At 44.4% G+C, this 24,146-nt stretch overlaps 1 protein-coding gene across 4 annotated transcripts in view; it reads left to right on the top strand.

Annotated features, from left to right (window-relative positions):
• SDK1 (sidekick cell adhesion molecule 1) overlaps positions 1-24,146 on the top strand; it is a 412,574-nt gene that overhangs the window by 352,428 nt on the left and 36,000 nt on the right. For 3 of the 4 annotated variants that reach the window (XM_055708535.1, XM_055708536.1, XM_055708534.1), the window contains 5 exons: positions 225-328; positions 2,069-2,139; positions 6,937-7,072; positions 8,971-9,030; positions 11,002-11,103. In XM_055708535.1, coding sequence (XP_055564510.1) covers positions 225-328; positions 2,069-2,139; positions 6,937-7,072; positions 8,971-9,030; positions 11,002-11,103 — 473 coding nt within the window. The remainder of the gene's footprint in view (positions 1-224; positions 329-2,068; positions 2,140-6,936; positions 7,073-8,970; positions 9,031-11,001; positions 11,104-24,146) is intronic. The other variant, XM_055708537.1, reaches the window with a different exon arrangement.

Here is a 24,146-nt window from a genome sequence, read left to right as displayed (position 1 = left end):
TGGAAGTCTGAGAAGACACTGGTGGCAGCAAGGGCGCGAACACCCCTGCATCATGGGAAGCTGTGGGATGCTGCAAGGAAGAGGCGACATGGAGAAGAGACAAACCACTCAATGACTTCAGTTCCAAGGGGCAGGGTCTCTGCAGAGGCTCATTCTGGGGCAGGTTGTGATGATGTGGGGAGATTTCATCCCTCAGCTGTGTTGGGTTTTTTTACATTCCACAGCTTGAACCCCTTCACCTCTTACAAAATGCGAGTGAAAGCAACCAACGACATCGGAGACAGCGACTTCAGCACGGAGACGGAGGCGGTCACAACTCTGCAGGACGGTAAGCAACGAGGAGAGGCACACGGGGCGCATCGCCGTGGGATGGGCGCTCCCCAGTGCTCTGGGGTTTGCTGGACCGGCTGTAATGTGTTCTCCACTGGGACTGCGGAGTGAAAATTGAACAGCCAATGTGGTTTTGCTCATAGGAGATTGATACAGGTAGTAATGAGATGTGGCTGAATTAATAACAGGCAGCCTTAAGTGTCCTGCTGTGCCCTCTGATAATGAATCGTTCTTTCAGGAGTCTCAAAATGGAATTAAACTCCATTTGATTGGCTTCCAAACTTTGCACTAACCATTATCTTTGCAGAAATTGAATAATTTACAAGAGATCATTAAAAATAAATGCAGAACCACACATACTTTTGAAGAAGTTTCTTCAATTGTTTTCACTCACCATCCACATCAGTCTGCAATATGGCAAAATTGCTGAGGTGTAAGTAAGAAAGAATATGAAGCTCCTAGAAACATGAACATTTAATCCTGCAGATCAGGGCTAATAAACTGTGAATGACATTGACAAGGCTTTTATTTTTAGCCTTAGAGATCAGCTTCTAATTCCTTGATTGTATAAAGTCAATGTCTGAATGCAGAAGTAGCTCTGATGTCTTGAATGGAGAAAGGAGCTCTGCAAAGTGTGAAAAAGCATCGGTATTTACTCTTAGCCTGGGAAACGGGGTAATACTGGGGTGCATATTTATATATGTATGTATATATGGTGCTAGGAATCAGCCAGAATTTCATACAGCTCAAGGAATGACTAGTTAAGTACGACACTGAGATACAAAAATAGGAAACAGTTTTGCAAATGAATGTTGAGAGAATGTGATCTTGAAATTAGAAATCAGAGGACAGAGTTCAGGAGTATCCTAAGTTAAACAAGAACCCACGTAATACTTGAATAATGTGCCTGGCAGCCTTTTAAAGACATCCTGACCTTCCTGAAGAGTGTCTGCTGTATTGGTGTGGGCTGTAACTGGTACTAATGAGACAGCACTGACTCACTGTTTCAGAATTTAAAATTTTATTTTCAATTCTCTTTGAATTTAGCTACGGTGAATCCAGAGTTGTGCTTAGACTCTTACAGCAGGGAAACATTGTGAGAGCTTCTCACCTCCATAACAAACTGCACTTTTATTCTGCTGAGCAAACCTGGTGCTGCCACTAGAGCATTGCACTGCGGCGGGCTGTCAGCTCCTGATAAGCCTTCCCTTCTCCGTGTTTGAGCTGCTGCAGCCTGTGTGTATGTGCTGCAGGCCATGGGCACAGGCACGGCTTAACCCATGGCAGATCCAGGTGTCCCAACTAAAATAATCTGTGACTATGTCACACAGACTCCTAAAACCAAGGTGGGCTTGCCCCAGCTGTGGGAATAGTATCATGGCAATTTTGGAATTGGTTTGCTCGCGCTTCCAAGCACACACACAGGTGGTTCAGCTTCCCCTCAAGTGTGTATCCAGTTGTTTGGGAGCAGCTGGCACGCTGCAGCTTCCTCTAGATTTACACCCTCAGCTTTTTCTCTTATTCCTGCTCAAGTTGCCAAGGCCATAGGTAGAGCGAGAGCTGAACGAGAAGTGGCTGGCAATGTTCATATCCACCACATGGCATTTGAGACCCACCACACGGTAGCTGGGATAGAAGGTTTTCTTCAGCAGTGAGGAAGGAGAACCTGGTGAAGAAAAGCTGCCCGTTCCCCAGCCTGTGACTGTAACAGACTTGCTTACCTACCTTTCGTATTTAGTTCCAGGTGAACCACCCAGTTCCGTGTTGGTAACTCCCCACACGACTTCATCTGTCCTTGTGCAGTGGCAGGTAGGTACAATGAGAAATCTTGATAGTTCTGGAACAATTTTTTGGTTGCTTTGACTTGTTGATATTTATGGTGCGTTGCAAGGGCCATTTTCCTGAGCTGGAAGTGCAGCAGTAAAGTTGAAAGACTGCAGCTGCTTCCTTATTTCCCTGATCCAGGCAGGGATTTTGGTGACGGATGGAAATTTCTGGCAATTGCTTTTACTTTGTGCCCCATGAGGGAAAGCATGGGAGGGGAAGGAGTTTCTGTAGCAGTGGCCAAGATCATTACTTGTACTGCCCTTTCATCGATGCCGACGGACATGCACCTTTCCACGGCAAACACTCACCGGAGCGCGGCAGCGGTACAGCTGAGCAGTGAACAGCTCGCTTCCCTCCGCGTTGCGTAGCGCCTCCTTCAGCTGCTGAAATGATCAGAAGCACAGACTGTGCCCGAGATCCTGCTCGTGCCTTTGAGGAACTCCACACGCCCTCTTGGCTCTTTGAGGGCTAAAAATTGAGATTTCTTCAGAGAAAAGGAAGGAAGTTTGAGCTCTCTGCAATATCTCCGAGTTGGATGTGAAAGTATTCGTGCCAAGCCTGCGCTTTATGTAAGCCGTGCCTCTGCCTGCCTTTATCTTTCAATACTGACCTCCTGGGAGATGCTGGAACATTTTGTGACCCAGTGCCTGAGGCTTCTTTTTGCAGAGTGAGCATTAATAGAGGGAACCCAGTGGGGTACTGTGCGTTATCCGTCACCTAGCCTGGAAAGCCTCTGCCACCCTGCTCCTGAGACAATGTCCCACACACATAATAAGGATGACTTTGGACAGATTGCATTATAGTGAAAAATGTACATATGCGTTTACAGTACAGATGGGGCTCCTTGCATTTTTGGAAAAAAAAAATATATGTATGAGGGTCTGTTTATTGGTATGCAGCAGCACTTTAAAAATATGCCTGGCTGTACTGCTGGGTTGCTGGCCCAAGTTCACGAAGCATAATAGTAAGCAACAACATTGCTTACAGCATGTTGGACAAATAGAAGACATGTTGAACAGTTTTACCGAAGGAATTATGGGGAGATGTAAATCTACCACCCCACCTACAAATAAAGCCCCCAGCGAAGGGAAAAAGGTATACCCAGAGAGGACAAGGAGGATGTGAGGCGTGATGTACCACAGAAATAAACATTCCCCCAATTGACTGATTATTGGTGTGTAGTTAATGTGAAATAGGTGGTTGTTTAGGTAATTGGATGCTTTTTATTTCATGAAAATGAAATGGGGTTGTTGTGCCAGAGCCATCTCAAGGGAGTTGTGGGCGATTATATGTCATTACTACATATATATTAATAGGTCCTGGTAATTCAGCCGTACTATATTTTTCAAATAAACAAAAATCTTCAAGTCCCACAATAGCCTCCAATTAAGAGGAAGTTTCACAGCAGTGTCTAAGAAATAATGTAAACTGAAAACAGTAGTCAAGCTAAATGGGAGAGTAGATTTCCAAGCAACGCTAAATTTTTAACTTTGAGCTGTTTTAATAATTCACAAAACAAACTCTAGATGCACTATCTGTGCTTTCAGCTGCTTGGTCCAATCAGTCCATTATTTTTAAATTTAAAGTAGGAAGAAAATAAGTAATTTCCATTGAGGTCTGTTGTATCAATAATGCAAGGTTATTTCCGATGTTGTGAAGGATATTACAGTTAACATCAGGATCATGTTCTGTTCTGCTTCTACCTTAAAGATAACAATTATTCAAACTTAACATTTCAGTCTCTTTTTTTTTTTAATTATTTTTAAACAGCACAAAAATGTTTCTCTTACTTCTGTACATTTCAGGCTGCCACTCGTAATCATTTTACCTATTTCAGCAGATCCCTCAGGCCTTCCTACAAAATCCTAAATAATCCATTACATCAAAAGCAGAGTTTTGTCCATGAAAGACAGCTAGGAAGGGGAAGACCTGACCTTTTAGCAGAGTACCCTTTTCAGGGAAGAACCAACATTTCCATTGCAAGGAGAAAGACCATTTTCAAGCCATCTATTTTCTGAGCTTTCCTGTCCTAAATTTAAAGGAAGGAAAAAATGGGAGAATCACATGAAAGAAAAACATTTGGTACCACAATAAGGAATTAAGCGTTATCTGTTAGGCAGTTATATAGCAAGGCAGGGAGTAACAGTCTCTTTCTCAGCTTCAGCAGTGTTTTCTTTTTAAGATTCTGTAGGATATTCCACCTCATTTTTTTTATTATTAAAAAAAAAAGGTATTAATATTTGAAATAGGAAAAAGACATTGAATCTTTCCAAGAGCACCTTCCTTCTAGGTAGTGATTAACTTAAAATACAAATCCATTTAATGTTCACAGTATTTTTTTTGTTACGTGAAGTTTATTTCCTTGCTGGACAGGTTCTGTTTTCTTGCACCTTCTCTCCTCCGTGGTGATACACTCAAGTGCCTCACTTCACCCTGTCTCTGGAGAAGACAGTCCTGGTGCCTTGCGTTGGGACCCCTCCCTGCCAGGAGAGGGGGAGGGAAGGATGCTGCCGTGCTGTGGAGCCCTTCTCTGCCCCACCACAGCTAAAACAACTTCAGTGTAATACAGAAAACGAGAGAAAAGTCAAAAGATTGGAAAAGAGAAAGAAAAAAGAAAGATCACAATAGATATACCAGTAACTGCCAGTAAACCACAGCTTGTCATCTCCACCTTGCAGAGGAGAACATTTCAGCTGGTCCCTGAGCCATGGTGTCGCCAGGCAGCCCTGGACAAACTGTGGTCTGTTTGCTCCATCCCTTGGACACGGGGCTCAGCTAGGAAAGGCTGTTGTACAAGAGGTTGATTTATTTGCCTTGTGAAATGGAGTCTGCGAGGGAATATGATTGCCCTTTTTAAAATACATCATGGGAGTAAACACCCCGTAGGGAGAAGAACAGTTGAACCCAAAAGGCAGCGTTAGCACAGGAGCAAATGGTTATAAACTAGCTACGAATTGTTTAGATTAGAAATTAAATGCATGTTTCTAACCACCCAAGCAGTGAGGCTTGGAACAGCTTTCCAACAGGAATACTGGGAAGCAGAAAACTCAGCCCGTGTTCTGGTGGAGGTTGCTGTTTGTGACAGGGACAGTAAGGAGCTGACTCTCTGCAGTCCTGAGGGCCCAGTCCTGCTGATTGCTGAGGTCCCTCGCAATCCTGTGTTCCTGGATCATTCTGTAGTGCGGATGCTAAATAACAGTGAAAGGTAGTCAGAGCTTCTCCAAAGGATGGAGCAAAATAATGAGCATGAAACAATGATGAATGAGGTTCTCCAGCCATGCAGAGCAAGGACTGCGGGATCTTGGGGCTATTTGGATTGCTTTCAGCAGGCTCTGGGCAGGACAGCTGCAAAAGAAGGCAGCTTCTTGCGGGAGCAGTTTCTGCTCTTTTTTCCTGGTAGCTGTAGAGCTTTCTTACACGCTGGTTCACATAATTTTCTTGTTTGGTTGCCATAAACTGCAGTCTTTCTACTTAATTCTTTCAGCCCTCACCCAAAGCAAAGTCCTTTGCACTGAGATGGGACAGCCCCCTCTTTCCATTTGCCATCGTGCTGAAGTAATGGAAAATTCTTGTCGTTTCTGGAAGCGGAATGCTAGGTTATTACCAAATATCTTCCTTCTTTCCTGTAAAAGTATTCTTAGTTTCTTCATTAAAATTAGATGTGGTATTACCTTCTATTGTGGCAGCATTTCACACCAGCAATTAATTTGTCCACAATGGACAGAAGGGTTCCCTTAGCAAGGACTGCTAGGGATCTTTCTGGATTAAAGGCAAGATCATCATTAAAATCCTTTATATTTTCAGCCCCTTAAATTTCAGCACAAGAATCTTTAGAAGATGGCTCAGGGCATCTTCTCTGCAGTTCTTAGCTTGTGTTAGACTCATGAAAGTATTTTTTTTCCCAAACATGAAGAAGCCCTTTGCTTGTCTCTATTTAAGCAAGCCATTCAGACAAAAATGGCCTTTTCAGTGTGTGTCAGCACCCGAAGGAAGATGTGAGGGGCTGCTGAGGAATCCTTGCTGAGGTGCTATGTCTTTGAGCATCTTCCAGCATGTTGCAGAAGAAAAAACCCTCCTATCAGAGCCGGTGCAATGGCCATACACACTGCACTGCTCCAGACTGCTGGGGAGGGGCTGGGATTGCCTGTGGGACTGGACCTGTGCAACGCACCAAAGTCCATCACACCGTGACTCCTTGCTAAATGCCTCTCTGAGGCTATGAGACCTATTTTCATCTTCCTAATTAAAGCCCAAATACACCAATTCTTTGTTATTCTCTCATCAGTCTTTCAGTAAAATAATGGTGAATGAAGAATGTCCTGTGAGAAGTCCCCAAGGAAAATAGCCACAAAAGGAATTCTGTCTTTGACAAATTTATTTATTTCTTTTCATCTTGGAAGAAGTGAAGTGCTGTTTTACTGTTCTGCTGGTGGTGGCCAGCAACATGCATTTTCAAGGACACGTTTAAGTAAATTATCACACACAAGTTCCCATGGACCGAGAAGGAAAGGAGCTTAGCTCTCAGCGTAGTACATCAGGTGTCAGGTTTTGAGTAAAGAGCCTTGTGTAATTGCCACAGCTGAGTAAAATCATTAAAGTTGCCTTTAATGTGTTTTCCAAATGACACAGCCTTTGACCCTGTGCATTACCAATGGCTATTTTCAGCAGGGAGCACGGTGTCCCTTCGCGCAGGACTGGTGTCCGCTGCTGCCCGTTGTGATGGATGTTGGATGTGATGCACACCTTAACAATTCTGTTCTTAACCTGAATGTTTTTCAGCCTCCCAAAGTTGAGAGTCTAAACGGCTTGCTGTTGGGATACCGGATCTACTACCGGGAGCTGGATTACGACACTGGATCTGGAACAGAATCCAAAACCATCCAGAACCCTTCAGCTTTAAGAGCAGAGCTCACACGTAAGCCTGTGTTTGGGGCCCTATGATACCCCAGAATGGTAATCCATCATTATACCGGGCACCGTATGCCCTTTTGCTCCATGGAAATAACACACCGTTGTGTCTGAGAGTCCTGGGGATAATTTAGCTTTTACATAATCGGGGTGAAGATGCTAAAAAATGCTAGTTAACTTCTGCCCCAGCAGCAGCAGTTGTAATGGTACGTGCTAATCTACGCCAGCATACTTGAATTGATGTTCTGTCCCCCACGTATCCTCTGATTCCCTGCTTTCTGCTGCCTCCATTTCATGATTACCCTAGTATACTTTGTTCTGCCATCAGACAAAAAAAAAAGAGAGACTTTGTTTTCCTCAGCTGGGAACCTTTTTCTTTCATGCTATTTTTTTAATCATTTTTATTTTGTTATTCTTCTTGCAGTATAGGAAAACAGCCGAGAAGTTTTAAATACAGTTTTTACAGTTCCAAATTGTTTGTCCCTATTTTGGAAGAAAATAGCAAAAATGAGCAATAATTTTAAGGTGCACGCTTGCCATGTTAGTCACTGGGATTTTTGGCTCACATGGAAAGAAGGTGGAGAGGGAGAGGAATAATAGAAAACTGAAAAGGATTTTTAGACAAAGGCTAGAAAGGAAATCAGAGGGAAGAATAGGCAGAATAAGATGATGGGAGGCAAAGATGTGAGCCCTTGGTAGCCTGACAGACATGGCCCAGCAATGAGATGTGCTCACAGAGGCACCAGCTTTTGTCCTGTTTGATGTCAGTGGAATATTCAGAGTATTATAATACGCTAAGAGCAGCAGCATAGGGATGAGTGAGGCCATTTCAATATCTTACACCATCTTCCATGTTTCTCTGAACCCATCAAAGTCGTTTCTACAAAAGCAAGAGTGATTTTTGTGGGGATGTGGAAAAAGTGGATGCCTTAAATATAAATAGAAATAAGCACCTAACTGACCTCCGTCACATGGTTAGTGCTGAATGAGACTTCTCCGGCTGTACAGAGTTTTAACGAGGACAGAGCAGAGATGTAAATCTCTACTCATAGATGTAGGTCTGCGTAAGGGTTTTTCTCCAGACAATAGCTGAATCACTGACTCTGTATATTATCATTAAATAATGACTTTGGATGTTGTCTAGTCTCACAAGCCAGGGAGCCTGTGAAACCTACCGGATTCCTTTCTTCCCTCTTCTTGGCTGGCCCTGCAGCTATGTTCCTAATAGCTGTAGAGTAGAAAAAAACATGCTGTACCTCTCCAGAGAGTCGAGAGAAAGGGGTGGAGAGAAGTGTATTTTAAGCAAAATATTCCTCCTTCTCCTCGTAATATGACAATTCACCCTTAGAACACCTCTGTTCCTCACTGACCTGCGGTTTTGTACAACTTGGCATATTATTACAATTTGCTCACAGCAGGAATATTGAATCCTAGAAGTGAAACTGTGGGAAATCTCACACACGTTTAAAGAAATGGGTCCCGTCCTATTGTAGGTGTTCGCTCTTCGTGGCTGGTGTTCCAGGTCTTTACCCTGCAGCTCTTCAGGATATGAATTTTGCATGTTGAGAAATAAGGATGTATAATACAGTGTTGAGTGTTTCCCCCCTAGAAATTCTTTCGTTTTCACTCATTTGTTCTATTGAATCTAGAAGTCAGGACATTTCTGTGTTGTATGTTTGTGAGATTCTGTTTGAGAAGGAAATGAAACAGCCCTGTGTGAGTGAGATGCTTTTGATGTGTTACGAGAGAGTGATGTGATTTTATTGCCCTTCAAGGTATAGTCCTAAAGCTCAAACTGTGTGTGTGTGTGCACTGCATCATTTGCCTCTGTCTCTGCTGTACATCATTTGCAATAACTATTTCCTCGCACTGTAACAAGCTTTCTGCTTTGCTTACCCTGAATAGCCCAAAGCAGCTTCAAGACAGTGAACAGCAGCTCTGCATTAACGACGTATGAATTAACACGTAAGTGCACATTGCCTTTAGATGGGATTCTGTAATGGTTCAAAATACATTACGGGCAAACTCCTATGGTTCTCCTCAGTGGATCTAGCAGAAATCAACACATATTAATGATTCAGCTTTCTCAAGTTTCTTTTTCTTTAAGCCTTTGCTTTCCCTACATCAAGAGACGTTGACGATGCAAGTAGGTAGCTGTTGTATAAATGTGGCTGCTGGGAAGGTAAAACATTATTGACTGAAAAAAGCCAGTATTGCTGATGCTAAATGAATTTTGATTCGCTTGCTACATATTTTGCAGTCCATCTGAGTTTAGCTGTATCACATCATTAGTCCTATGATTCAAACATTGAGATGCTCGGGCATTCCGTGGAGCAGGAGGCCAGCTTAGAGAGGGCCCAATGAGTTCATGTGCATCTCCAGAGGTGTTTTCAATTGGAAATGAATAAAATAGCATTCGACAGAGTTAAAAGGCAAGTTGCTTTGTAGTGGTGATGGTTCACTAGATAGGTTTTGCCCAAGGCTTTTGAGTCACAGATTGTGATGGGCTGAAAAAAAAAAATATGCAGCCCTATCCCCACTGAAACTTGCATGCATGAACTCATGCGTTCCATTTTCTTACACATGCAGTTAACGCTAAAATCTCCCTTGTGGCTTTTTGTGGCAGCAATTAAGGGTTCCCTGTACAAGCCGCCCGCAACTATATCCTATATATGTTACTTTTGTTTGTTTGTTTGTTTACAAACTTAGCATCATTATTGCTGATTTGCTTGCTACATGTTTTGCGGTCCATCTGAGTTTAGGGGTATCACATGAAAAAAATAGTGATGTGATGTCATTTACAATATGCCTGAGACTGGGGAATGATGCTGGATTTGGAGTCAGATATAGGAGCACAACACTTCTAAATATTTCTGTGAAACGGAATGATTCGTTTTATTGAACCTTCCCAAACCGATGGCACGCTGTCAGCCACAGAGTCAAGGCTGCTATCTGATTCATAGACAGCAGAAGAAATTATTGGCAAAGGGAGAAATTTGGACCCCTGGCCATGTGTGTCTTAATCAATTCAATGCTCATTTGGATAGGGCAGTTTATATTATTGAGCGCTCTCTTACTCTAATTTCACTGTTAAATATTGTAGATGATAAATACTTCTGTTAGGATTGATTCTTTCATCCTGAAAATGCAAAATCTGAAACCGCTCAGGTGCTGCCTCCCCTAATGACGTTGATGTGATTCCACTCCACCCTCATTTGCATCTGTTAATTACCCTCATACAGTTGGGTTTTCTAGATTTTTTCACACTGGTCTCGCTGTCCTACCTCATCTGTCAGAGTATTTTCTATATGTCAGCAAAGCAATTGGTTGCCTAGTGGCCAAACAGAGTCCAGGCTTTAAGTCCTCCTTTCCCTCTGTGATAGCTGTTCAGGCTGTGGTCGCTCTGAAGGAGAAGGAGACCCGTGCGGTACATCCAGCGGGACACAGGGGTCTCCACTGCAGATCATCTTCTGCACCCTGCTTCAGCCGAGACATTCTTGAGCTGCTGAGTGACTCCCTAGATGAAAGCCCCAGGGGTTAGGCAGAGGCTTGAAGCCAAGTTCCTCCTTACCGGTAGAGGTGGAAAAAAGCCTGTATGTTGAACATTCAAAGCAAAGCACTGCCTTTTTCTGTCATTAAGAATGACCTAGAGACGTTCCTCTAGCTAGTTACCCATCAGGAAAGATTCCTCTTGCTGGAGCAACACTGTGAGAAAACACTGAAAAATCCTGCCATTTCATCACAAAGATCTTTCATAATTATGCAAATCCTGCTGTAATGTGTGAGCTAAGGAAGAATGGAAGGAGACATTGCACTGTTGTCCTGTTCTGGTGCTGCGTTTTCGAGAGAGAAGTCTGGTGGTAAAGAGGGGATGTAGTCTAAAAAAATACCTGTAATGAAGTATAAATAGTAACGTATGCTATTTTATTTTTTCAGATTTGAAGAAATACAAGAGATACGAAGTACTAATGACAGCATATAATGTTATTGGTGAAAGCCCTACCAGCACACCAGTGGAAGTGTTTGTGGGAGAAGCAGGTAGGTAAAAGGAAAATTAGCAGATTATTTTTTTAAAAGTACTGGCATGCTTTAGTATTCTCCAGATAATCTTTAATATTTGTCCAGGAAAGGGTTGATTTGAAACATTTCCCAGTCATGTTGGCTAACAGGTTTTTTTGTAGCATCCTCTCCTAGAATAGGCTGGCACTGCCAGTCACTTGCCAGTTGGTCTACACGAAGAAGGGGAGAAAGGGCGTTTGAAAGAAAGAAGAGAAAATATTTCTGGAGTTGCAGGAGGATGACTGTTCATACCAAATTAGCTTGAGGGAAAAATTGACTCAAGTTAAAGAAGTGAAAAGTGGAGCACAGAAATGCCACGAGGGAAAAGATACAAAACTACAAAACAAGAGAGACTTGGAAAGCTGCTGCTTTTATTTTATAGCCCTCTGTGTAGAGATGCTGCCGGTGCACCACACCTTGCTATATTCTTATGGTCGTGAAGTCAAGATGACACTGTGTCTAGTTTAACGCCAGCTTTGGAGGCACAGGTGACGACTGCTCTCAGGAACATGCACCTCTTTAGCCGCACACAGCCGCTGCAGAAGCTGGGGGTCAATGGCACTACTCATGCTGTTACTGACTACAGATCTCCTGCGTGAATCCAGGCTGTATTTATGAAATGTAACTTGCTGATCATTTTAAAATCCCTCCGTCAGGAGGCCGGAGGTGGAGATCAGGATGAGGCAGTTAACTAGACGCTGCTTTGAATGCTTTGTGAAACAGGTGATTTTGCAGCGCCCAGATAACCCGCCGCTGAGCCTGTGCTTCTCGGTGACTCGATCTGAGGAGCGTGGGACTGGAATAGCTGATGTCTTCCTCACAGCCACGGTGGCAGTGCCGTGTTTATGGTGACCCCAGCTGGAGAGAGGCTGGCGCCGAAATCATTGGTAGTTATGGTATCAATTTTTGCAGCAGCATCTTTTGAAGCTTAGAAGAAGAATAGGCGACACGCACCCTCCTGTTGTTCAGCCTGCTACCGTGAATGAATCTGATTACACTTTTGTTCTTCTGTCTCAAGGCTAGGATGTAGAAGCTATCAAACCCAGCACTAATTCATTTCATTATTATTCATAAAATATTCTACTGCTCAAAAGTAAGCAAATCACGGGTTTTTTAAACTCTACTGCATGATTTTTTAAACTCTTCTTAACCTTTTCATTTCAAATATGGTGTAACATTCACTATCTTTCTCTGAAAACATCATAAATTAATCAGAGCAGCTTGGTTCTGGAGAGACAGCTGGCAATATTTACTTTTTTTTTTCTAGTTTGCTGCTGCTCCAACTTACTTCTGCAACTGCAGCAAAGAAAGCCCAAGTGGAGCCAACTGTATCTGGCTTCAAGATACATTTTTGTTTCAGAGCTACAGTTCTCCCTGCTGCAAATGGAGCCAGCACATGCTTTTATACACGTGTACGCAGCAGAGAAAATCAGCTGGGGAAAACAAGGAAATGCTGTTATATTGTGTCTTTCAATCCCGTGGCCCAGGTCTTCCTTGTTGTAACTCAGACAAGGAACGGGGCAATGGAAGGAGCCAAACTTGAGAGGAAACTGGTATGCACAGACCTCCTTTCACAGGCAAGGCTGGTGTATCTGAAGTTGTGGCATGACTGAGATAGTTTTTTAGAGATGCTGGATTTACCTCCGGTTAGGGACAATCCAGGTTCATGCGGCAGAAATGATGAATGTAGGATCTTCCTGCCGATTTTCAGTCTTGTTGTGTGAAGTTGTTATGCTTTGTTAGATAACTGCCTTTTCCACCTCCAAAACTGGCTGTGATTTATACTGTGAGTAAAGTGATTGGAGCTGGTATTGCAATTTAAGTTTTAAATTGATTTGTGACACCTTTGAGTTAAAATGTGCTGTGGAAATACAAGGGTTTGTTGTTATTGTTTATTTGATGTTCTTACCCGTGGCAAAGGCAGTTAAACAGCAAGCTGGAAAAAAGGGGGCTGCTTAGCTTGAGCAGTGGGGCATCCATGGTAAAAAGAGAGAAACCCTTCTCGATAAACTACAGGTGCTGGCATCACAGGCATAGCACTGAACACAAAATGACGGAAGGGGACTGGTCCCCAGCTTGAAGGCCCCCGATAACTTATGCCTCGAGACCATTAAACGGTGCTTTGTTCTGCCATAAGGGTTGCAGTAATTCTGGTGGGTGCGAGAACGTTCCTCTCGGCTGTAAAAAGAGGAATATACAGCACATGCCTTGGGGGAAATGTGCTGGGCTTAGGCCAGCTCAGTCAAAACACCCAGTTCTGTGCAGTTCTAGGGGCTGTTTCTTACGGGGGGGGGGGGGGGGGGGGGGGGGGGGGGGCACCTGGAAATAATACTGAGGGTTCAGCTTTGACGTCTGGTACAGCCAGACGAGCGATGCAGGAGTGTCTGTAATTCCTTCCTTCTCTCTTGCACTCTCCCCTGTTTGATCTGAAGATTTTCCTGCCATTGTATCTGGATTTTTACAAGAAGAGTAGGCAATGGAACACCCTGAAAAACTTGGGGGGTTTGGGGAACCCATCAAAACCAGCCTTCTGGCAGTTTTGCCAATCAAATGAGTAAAAAGCACCCTAATGGAGAGTATCTCTTGAGCTCTTTGAGTGCCACTGAGCTGTACTGCAGCCAGGAGCCTTCTGGGGCAGCCCGAGCGCTCCAGTCTCACTTGCCTCTGACTGATGGGTGGGGGGAAATTTTGGGGAGAGCAACCTGCTGGTAGCCAACAGGGCAGAGACAAGTAACAGACCTCTGAGTGCTGCCTTTCCTGGTGAATAAAGGAAGATAGATGCAAGTGGTTTGCGGTTTCTTGGTTGGATTTTTTCTTTTTTCTTTTTTTTTTTTTTTTTTTGCTACAAGGGGAGTAAAACCTTTTTCTTGTTACAGTAACCCCTAAGATTAAAGCCCTGGCAAAGGCTCCATTTTGAGTTCTGCCTGGACATTTGCAAAGCTCAGCAGCGTGGAGAGCAATTCTTCCATGTGTCAGGAGAGCAGCAGGCTGGGAGTCCTTGTGCTCAGTGCAGCCGGGAAGGATGAGCTGCCTGCTCAGTCTGAACAGAGCCAGCATCCTTCCCCCACCTGCCTCCAGTGCCTGGATCCCTCTCCTCCGCAGACCAGAAGATCCTCATAACATTGCCTTTTCAGAGCTGGCTGCAGCTCTGCCCTGCTCATTAGAGAACCATGTGCATCTCTCGACAAATGACAGAAAAATTGAAAGCCACCACTTGCAGAAATTAGGAAGGGAGTCGCAGCCCCATCGGCAAGCCCCCTTCTCGCCTTGTTAATTCATTTAACAGTTCAGCTGTCAGGGATGCCGGCTTTGATTGGGAAGGCAGCGAATGTTCGGCGAGAGGCTGGGTACTGATATTCATCCCAACTCTAAACGCAGCTGCTACCAGAGGTGCTGTTCTGCTCGACTGAAATTAAGACTCTGTTAGAGCAGCCACTATATCAAGAGCGTTATTCTGCTGGGTCGCTGTCACTAGCTGATTGTGTGGTGGGCTCTGGAGTTCAGAAGACTCTACTACCAGCATATTAATTAAACAAAAATCACAGGTTTGGGGCAGGCGTGCTTCACCTGATTTGGGAAGGTGAATAAAATGGAAGGCATCAATAGAAATCCTGTGCTAACGAGCCTGCAGCCTCCAGTGCTTCTCCCATATACTGTAAAGCTGTTCTGGATGAAAAATAATGGAATTCATAATTTCTTCCAGCAGCTGCTGCGGGAGGAGAGTGCGTGTGTGGAGAGAAGGTAGCAGAAGGGGTGAAGTGCACCGAGAGACACTAGCTTTTACACAGGCTGTAAATCCATTTGTGTGAAGAGGGGAGGGATGTGTGTCACTGTAACTGATGGTGACACGGGCGACCTTCAGAATTCACAAGGACTGATGAGGCTGGTTGGTTGTTGTTCTTTTTAATAATGATCTCTGAGAGGTGGCTCCACAATGGGAAAGGCAAGGAGTGAAAAGAGCTGGAGACAGAGATCCCCTTCTTAGAAAAGTCCTCCATTGAAATGCTGCCTCGGTTATACCATCCCCTTTCAGAAAAGGTGTCCTGGCCATCTCACCTTCTTCCGAGTAAAACTAGCTTGGAAAGGAACATGAGTGGGTTAGAGGGACAACTACTTCTTACCTTTCTTTTCTTACCACCTTCAAAAACCTGAACCTATCTCCTGGTGCAAAGCTAGCAGGCACCGAAGCAACTCCTTCACTGTTATCTACAATTATTTTGATCTGCCCTCCTGCCTGCAGCTCCACAGGTGTTCCTGGAGTTCACACATTATTTTGTCCAGCTGTGGCTGACACATGGAGAGAAGCTCTGCTCTGCCATAACATCGGGGGAATGCTCAGAGCTGCCTGGCCATCTCCAGCATTTTGCAGGCAAGAAATAGAAACCACCTAGGAAGCTCCAAGACCAAAAGTAGTGATTTAGGGTTGGGAAGGAGAAGATAAAATAGGGAGAAGAAGCCATGCCAAGGAGAAAGAAGCCTCGTAAGGAAGCAAAGACTCGGCTCCAGGCACCTGGCTCCCCTTTACAAAATTGTTTCTAGCAAAGAGTACTTGTGCCTTCTTACCTGGTCACCTATGCTTGGGCAGTGTCCCTTTCTGTCTCGTGCTAATGGCAGAGAAGGTTCTCAGAACAAGGCTGCTTTGTCCTTGAGTGTTTTCATCTCTTTCTGCTGGCCTCACTCTTTCCATGTGTTCATACCAAATACCCCATGTGGGGTCATCTCCCCATCCATAGGTCGCTTTCTGGAGAAGGGAGTCCCTCAGCGCTGCCTTGGGCCCCCCTTTCTCTTACAGCACAGAAACTTTAGCTCCTTCCCTGCCCCGAATGTAGCTGAGAAGATGCTGTGCAGAGAAGTCCCCCGTGCCTCTTTGTTAACAGCCTGCAAGAGGAACGACAACATTTCAGCGCATCAGGGCTGGCAGCTTCCCTCAGCCTGCCATGCCCCCCTTGGCCGTTTCCCCCATTTGGGACACGTGGGTCCATCCCTTGGTGACTGGCTGCACGAATGCAGATCGGGAGCACATCGCTGCTGGCATAGCTGGAAGAACTGGGTGGGCATTTCCATCCCAGATGCCGCTGGAGGAGGGAGGAGAAGGGTTATCGTGGCCATTTCACATTGCAGTAGTCTAAAACCTGTCAGCCTAGAGACAGTATCTTCCCTTGATAAACAAAAGGGGATGGAGGGAAGCTGTTGGAAAGTAGCATAATAAATAAATTATTGGTTTCGCTTGCTCAGACGTCAAGTTTGAGTTCAAGTTCAAAGGGGTTGAACTTCCTTGGCACTTTAGAAGCACCAAACCTTTGAAATGTTAAGGTATTTGCCTTTTAATTCTTGACACTTCTGAACATCAGCAAAAGGCTACTTTTGAGGGGTGGCAGGGTGTTTGAAACACTGATTTTCCTTTTCCCCTCCCCTTCAAAGAATCTGCAGAGCTGTTCCAAGATCATGCTCCATTGTGAATGAGCTCAACACAGCTGTTCTGGGAACGACCTGCTCCAGGAGTGACAGTGGCCTTTCATCCTGTCCCCAGTGTCTTTTTCCCTAAGGAAGGAGAAGTTCTCCTCCAAGCTCAGCGTGAAAGATCCAAGCAATACGCTAAAAGAGAGAGTAAAGTCAGAGCAGAAAGGGAAACTAGGAAGATGGAGGTGGGGGGAAAAGTGGTGAGGCATTTTCTGTTCGGACTGGGAAAAAAAACCTTTTCAGTTCCACTTGCATTACTGGAAACCATTACACCTGTATCCCAACAGTGTTTCGTTTCTGGAGTAGGATCAGCCGCTGGGTACATCCCATCAGTATTTCTTGGTGGATTTTAAACTTCTCCAGACTCATTCTGTGCATGGTTTCCACTTGGGGCTTGTCTGCAGCAAGTCCAATTTGGATTTGTTGTTCCCATCAATGCAGCTCCACTGGTGGTAATAGCAGTATAGATAGCACTCGGCTGCATTATCTAATCCTGCAGGGCTGTGACAGGGTAGTAAAAAATAACAAAGTAAAGTGTGCCTACATTAGAGCATTAGTCATTCCTTGTGTGCTACTGGTATTGCTGCAGTGCTGGGGAATTATGGATATGAATTTTCTGTATAAAACTTGGCTCCCTTTCCTATTCAAACTGGCTATTTTTTTTTAATTTTTTTTTTAAGGGTAGTTTTATGTTCTTAACCTGTTACAGATGAGTACAAAGGTTTCGTAATTAAACTTCTGAATTCGGTAGCTTAGCTCAGTAGCTGCTCTTACAATGGTAAGACACAAAGTGACCGTGCCAGTGTGAGTCTGTGGAAGAAGTGTCCTTAATGTCAACATGTCAAAAAGGCATCCCTGCAGCTCTCTGGAGACTGAAATCTAATGTCAAGGCAGAAGGAAGCAAAGTCTAAGTAAGAGTCGCACTGCTGTCAAAGCGAGTTATCCTACCATATAGGAAAAGGAATTTTAAGAGAATGCACTGGAAAGCAGTGTCCAGATTGAGACATAGATTTGATGGGCTTATTTGACATCTTTAATTCTCCATTGACAATCCAGAAGCTCCCTAAAATGATTTGCAATGTTTTCATGCTGCAAGTAAAAGCTGAATGCGCGCCTCATTAACAGCTCATTAAGTTGTTAATATTGGTCATAAGCAGCCTTTGTACAGCACAATGCTTTATACAGCACTGCAGCTTCTGCTTAGCTCTGGTGTAATTGCCTCTTTTCATCACGTCTCAATGTAGGGAAGATGCTTCTGTCCAAGTAAAAATATCGGGTTTTGATCAGCTGCGCTTGCTTATCTCTGCCGCTGCTATTGCTGGGGTGGGTGGTGCGGGGCTGCAATTGCTGTGCGACGTTTTGCTCAGATGATGAACTTCCATCTCACAAACCCAACAATTTGACGTCGATTTTCAGCACTGACTGTAGCCCAAGACAGACAGACTGTCCGTACTCGAATTCATCATCAGGACTCCTGGCTTTGTTCTGCAGTTGGTGCAAGCAGCGGTGGGAGTGGGACGGCAGATTAGCTGTTCTGCTGCAGTGTTATATGGCCTGTGAAGAACTGAGTGTAGGGACATCCCTGCACAGTACACAGAGGGCGGGGGGATGAGAAGCCTGATCGTGTATGCAAAGCCTTACTGAACTAACAGTACAGCTACTCCATTAAAAGCAAAGGAATTAACCTTCCTTTCAAAAACATGAGCAATCAGTAGTAAAGTAAAACAGACCATAAATTGCACCACTAAAGAAGTGGGGAAGCCCCTGCCTGATAACTCTTATTCAAGCAGACGCAGGCTGGAGTTTGAGTATTTTTGACTAAAAGGTTATATTTGGAGCCGAATTTCTATTTTCTGTAATTGTGCAGTCCTGCTCTGCTTGTTTTCCATCATTCTGGGATATGTGAGCAAAATGCTGTATTTTCATGTGGGTCTCAACTCCTGTGGCTTTACCTCCTCTGTACTGCTTTGCTGTGAAGCCAGCTGTAGAGAAACACAGTTCGTTTTCCTTTCTGACATCTGTTTGCTGTATCCATCGTCAATCATAGAACTGGAGGCGGTTCAGGTTGCCTGTTGTAGATTGAAAACAAAAAAGTTGTCATTTTTTCTTATGAAAGTATGAATTGACAGTATTCTAAAACATTGTGGGCACAGCAGCCTGGATGCTGAGATGATACACGGGGTGTAGGGCCACAGGGATGAACTCAGGGATGCTATGAATGCAAAATAAACAAAGAGGGAGAGAAAACTCTCACTCAGAGTCAAGAAAATGAAATTTAATTTCTCTCTCCCCAGGAGCACAAGATCGCTGTCCTCCATGGGGTTCCCTGCCCATTGCAATCTGAAAATCCTAAATGAATCCCTCGTGGGGGCCAGCTCCCCAAACCTGCATTAAAGCCACAGTGAAAGGTTATCGCAGTGGCAGATCTTACCTGCTCAGTTTGATGTTTTTCTGATGTAGCCTTTAACATTGGGTATATGGCAAACCCAGTGGCGATTCACCCTAATTATTTGATATGCTCTCTTGACTTTAGTGGCGCATAAGGAGTTGTCGGTGCTTATTAGGCTTTAGTAGGTGCTGTTAGTGAACATTAAGTGGGTGCTTTTGTCAGCTGCCATGAACTTGCGGTATTACAATATTAGAGTGTGGGATTAACAAATTGTAATGAGTGGAACACGACTATAAATGGAGGAGGAGGAGTCTTGGGAACTGGAGAACCTGGAGAAATAGTCTGAAGTAGGTGGTTTTGCCTCTGTCTAATACGTAGACTCTTTTAAGGGAGTTGAGAGCAGTAGTTTCCCACCTGGTGCTGCTCCCAGCGCTCAGGAAGGAGGATCAGGCCAGGGTACCAAATGCTCTGCAGTTCTTCCCCATCCCTTACACCCTTGAAAAACCTTCGGTACCTCCTGGGGGGTGAATCCTGCACGCATCGGAGCTGACATCGCGCTCAGTTAACACGCCTTTCACACTGGGTTAGCTCTGCTAGCTTTAGCAGGGCTCCCCCTGATTTGCATCGATAGAAGTGAGAGGGGATTTTAGCTTGTAGTTTATGCCTGTATGGTTGTTTGTGCATACTGAAAGCTTGTCAGGCTCTTGCTGTTCCTCCTGGCGGGCCCGTCTCTGCTGACTGATGGGAAGCCTGCCTGTGTGTGATCATAGCCTTGTTGACACAAAAGAAATAGAGGAAAAAAGCTCGTTTTATTATTTCCCCCCTTTCCAGTTTTACCCACCTGTATGCCCTTTCCAGAGCAGTCTGATGGTTCTGTAAGGGCTTTACTTTTGGGCCAGGCGCTCTCAGTCCCTTGATGGATAATCTCAGTATATGATGTGATAGCTTATTTTAGGTTTGTATTAGCTAAGTAGAACTGTGGGCTTCGACAAAAGAGAAGTGTGTAGGTTTTGTTTGCAGGCTTTTAGCTATTTTGCAGAACCGCTCCGTGAGGTTTGTCTCAGTGGTAGGCATCGTAATGCAATCACAGTGACTTTTTCTGCATCGCTTAGGTCGTACCTGTCCCATGAAAATCCTGGTTTGGACATGGCTCGTTGAGAAAGCTGAACCCCATATTAAAAGAGTAGTAATCACAGCAACGGTGTTTTCAGCACCGCTGCAAGGAATAGTGAGGGACAGGATGAGAATTACTCCTGCTTGAGTCACTTGCCAGTTTATGAAGGTTCTTCATGAATAAGTCATACCTGTGGAGGTTTCCTCCAAACACGATTGCCTCCTCAGTTCAAAAAAATGGCACTGGCAGATAACCTCCTGGAGCCTGGGTCTGTGGAGAGGATACTCCATTTCTAGTCCTTGTTTCATTTCAGTGTTTTTCTGATATGTGCGGTGAATGTCATCTCTCCCTCTTTCCTCCCTCCACCCCTGCCTCCCTCTCATATCTTTGCAGATGCCGAAGACATGCCTGGCCAATGTTGGGAAGCTTCCCAGTACTAAGCGAGGAAGCTGGGGAAGTTACGTTTGGGTATCATTTGCAGCTGCTCTTATTTATGTTTTTTCATTACTTCAATACCCTTAAAAATTTGATGTGGCAAAACACAACTACTGTACTAAGTGTAGTATACAGGAAGGGGACAAAGTGTTTGCCTGCTCAGATAATATGGCACAGAGTAAAGCAGTTGCAGGTGTGCTAGATTCCCAGAGTCCCTACCCTGACAGCTCTTCTCTTTCTCCTCTCCACCAAAGCAGGTTTGTCGGTTTATCTTTCTATTTTTGCATCGATTAGGTTGTGCTCTCTCTTCATCAGTGTTCGTGAGGGTGAGAGAGATGTTGTTCAGGTTCTTCCTGTATTGACTTCCATTGGTCTTTTGTACACTCAGAAATGTTTCAGTATCTCTTACATCGATCTATGCAACCACTGAAATCAACGCACGTATCGCATATATCAACATTGATGAAAACAGGTTATTTCCTACTAAAACCTTGGCTCTTCCAGCTGCTTTAACCTCCTCCTCCACCCAGTAGGAGGCTGGGCTTCTTAAAGATGGGAGAGACCAGATCGCTCCTTTCCTGAGAGTCATTTCAAGTCGCGGGGTGACACAAGCCTGACGAAGTCAATAACTGACAGCACATTCGGGTTTGGTGCCACGTTGTCAGGCCTGAATAGATGGGCAGGGACACCCGGGTCTGGTGTCAGCAATTGGAGTAGCATCGGAGGGGTTAAGACCCCCAGCCTTTGCATGTGGGTCTGCCTCTTGCTGAGTCTGGAATACACCCAAACAACCCCAGAAAGTGCATGCCTGGCAAGGAGCACGTACTTCCATCACAAAATGTAGCCTAGCTAAAAACAGCCAGAAACTGGTGGAAAACATCTTTCACATTCTAAATATAGCTTAGGCTGCTTTGTCACAGCGGAAAGCAGCTTCACAGTAGCTGTTTTTGAAGCACAATTAACTAATTGTTATTGAACTAATCAGCATCACTCACACAGCATTCCTGATGGCACAGAGGTGCTGCTGCACAGGGGAAGCGTTCCTTGTTCCTCGCTCCCACCTCTCGTTCCCAGACACTGGAAGGAAATGGCCAATAAGCCCTGAACATTTTCCTCTCACGCTGCTTTTGCTGGGTGGAAGGAGTGACTGCAAACATCTGCAGACAGAGCTTTTTGTTCTTTCTGGGGAGGTACCATCCTTGCATTCCTTCTCTAAGCCCATACTGCAAGAAAACCCCTTGCGTTTTGCTTTGCCCGAGCTGCAGATCAGTCTTGCTGTTTTATCTTGTGACCTTCTGTTTGTTGTGTTGTGTTTGGCTTTTATAATCCACTTAACTGTTGCTTATCTGCGCCATAACTTGAGGGCAGCGGCTGTAACGGGAGAAGAAACAATCTGTTCTCCGTGCCACTGCAGGGATATAACTCCAATAAGGCAAGGATGGTTTAGGCTAGATATCTAAAGAAAAAAAAATAAACAGAGTTCTTTTAGGAGTTATTAAAATAGGGATATGCAGCAGAGTTTGTGTGGGGATGGCAGGGGAATCTGGAAAGAGGTCAGTGGTTGAGATTACGCAAACATCTGACCAGCTGAGCTGATCCTGGTGTGACACGGGAGGATGGATGTCTGAGCCCTCTCCAAATCCTTTCCAGCTCTATTTTCCATGACTGCATGCACCAGAAATCGGTGTATAAACTTGCGAGGTGCAGCGTGTGCAAGCTTTAATCTTCAGCACGTGCTACACGGAATACTGTTGTGCCTTCTCCCTTGCTGTAACTCACTAGGTAGATGAGGTTACAGCCGGTACATCAGAACATGCAGCAGTCACTCGTCCATTATAATGTGCAGACATACAGATTGGAGGCTTTTTCGGCCCGGAGCCGTCTCTTTGTTCTGTGTTTATGCAACACATTGTGCAGTGAGATTCTGGCCTCTAGGTGCTAACACCAAAATGCAAATATATTGATTACCGGGGAATAAAAGCAGGCATGTTCACAAAGGCGTGCTTTGATGAACTGGGGGGGAAATGCTTGCTAGATAGGAAAGGATCAGAGGTCTTTACAAAACAGAAATTTGCTTGGGATTGTTTAGAACAGTAGGATCAAGCTGATGCACAGAAAATCTTCCGTCTCTTTCACTGCATTTTCCTCCTCATTTTTTTGCCTGCATGTTTATTTAAATGGCATGAGTATGGGGGAATCTTGTCCCAGACTTGTCTGTGAATTTCCTGACATAATACTGGCATTACAAAAACAATTAGAAAATCAGTAGAGGAGAAATCCTTTGCTACCCAGAAATCAGAGCAGATGTAAGAGCAGCAAGGAGCGCTTCATAAAAACGGTTATTAAGTTTACCCAATGAATCACTAGGATTTGTAGCCTACCTGTGCTACAGAGCGTCGTGGCAACTGTCACTAAGAAAAGGAATAGTGGTTTCATATTGATGAAAAGCTCTCCGTGCCGCACAGCCCAGAGAGCAAATATCCCAGGGAAGCAGCGAGGAAAACTAAGGAGAACCTTCAGCAATGCACGGAGCTCTGGTGCGGGCAGGCCACTGGGGATTTTAAGCACCTTCTCTTTAAAGGTTATAAGCATTTGCAAGCTCAAATTGCCTGCAGTGTGAGAAGAGGCTGTTCAGTACGACTGGAAAATGAGGGCAGTGATTTGTTTAAATGTGGGTTTAGATGTATAACTTTATTTATGGGCTCATTTTGACACTCAGACTGCATTTCCAGATAGATTTCTTGTCTTGATACGATTCTGCCAACATCATCCCACTTCACAGTTGTTATTTTTTTACTAATTACCATACAACCTGCTCAGCCTTTCTCCTTATGTTTTGGCTGAGGGAGAGTTTCAAGGAGACAATCTCAAAGGTGAATTGATCAGATAAGAAATGTTTACAAATATCTGTGTGAGATTCCAAGGTAGAATATGTGCATAGAATTAGACTTTGTGAATGCATACCAATTTATTTTTTTTTTCCCAGGGAAAGTGAAATGCTTTCCACCTGCCAAGAGCTGAGTTTGGACCCTCAGGGGTCTGTGTCACTTCTGCTATAGTTGGTAATGTCACTGACACCTAAAGCAGTGTGAGGTATGCAGCTTTAACCTTGCTTTTTATGTATTCGGGATTTCAACAGCCATGAAAAAATTCAGAGCTCCAGTAATCTCGAACTGCATTCCTAGAAGGTAAAAGCCTTTTGCATTCACCTTTAAAATGTGCTTGCTTTTATTGGCACAGGCTGCCCATGCATTCAGTGAATGGTTTGGGGTTTCAAACAGGTAGAGTCTTCAGGGACGTGTTCCCTCCTTTCTAAGTATTTCATTCCGCCCTTAATGTAATGTGCTGTCTGCACAGAGCCACATCAAGCGTCAGCAGCACTTTTCTGCTGTCCCTTGCTGTCAACAAGAAATCTATGCTTAGAAGAGGAGGGACACATCAGCCTTTGAAAGTTGAACAGAGGGACAGACTCACAGGGCACAAACCCAAACAATTTACATCTCATGGAGGCTCTGGGGTAGCAAAGAGAAATGTCTTTTTCCACACTGTCTGGATTATTTTTTTTCCTCCCATCAAATTTTCCAGTGCCATGCCAGCAAAAGTGCAGCTCCAGCAGTGAGAGTG

This window comes from Falco cherrug, chromosome 4 (assembly GCF_023634085.1).
Source record: "Falco cherrug isolate bFalChe1 chromosome 4, bFalChe1.pri, whole genome shotgun sequence".
Lineage (NCBI taxonomy): Eukaryota > Metazoa > Chordata > Aves > Falconiformes > Falconidae > Falco > Falco cherrug.
The sequence above is the reverse complement of the archived record's forward strand: the minus strand, read 5'-3'. Positions and strand labels throughout refer to the sequence as shown.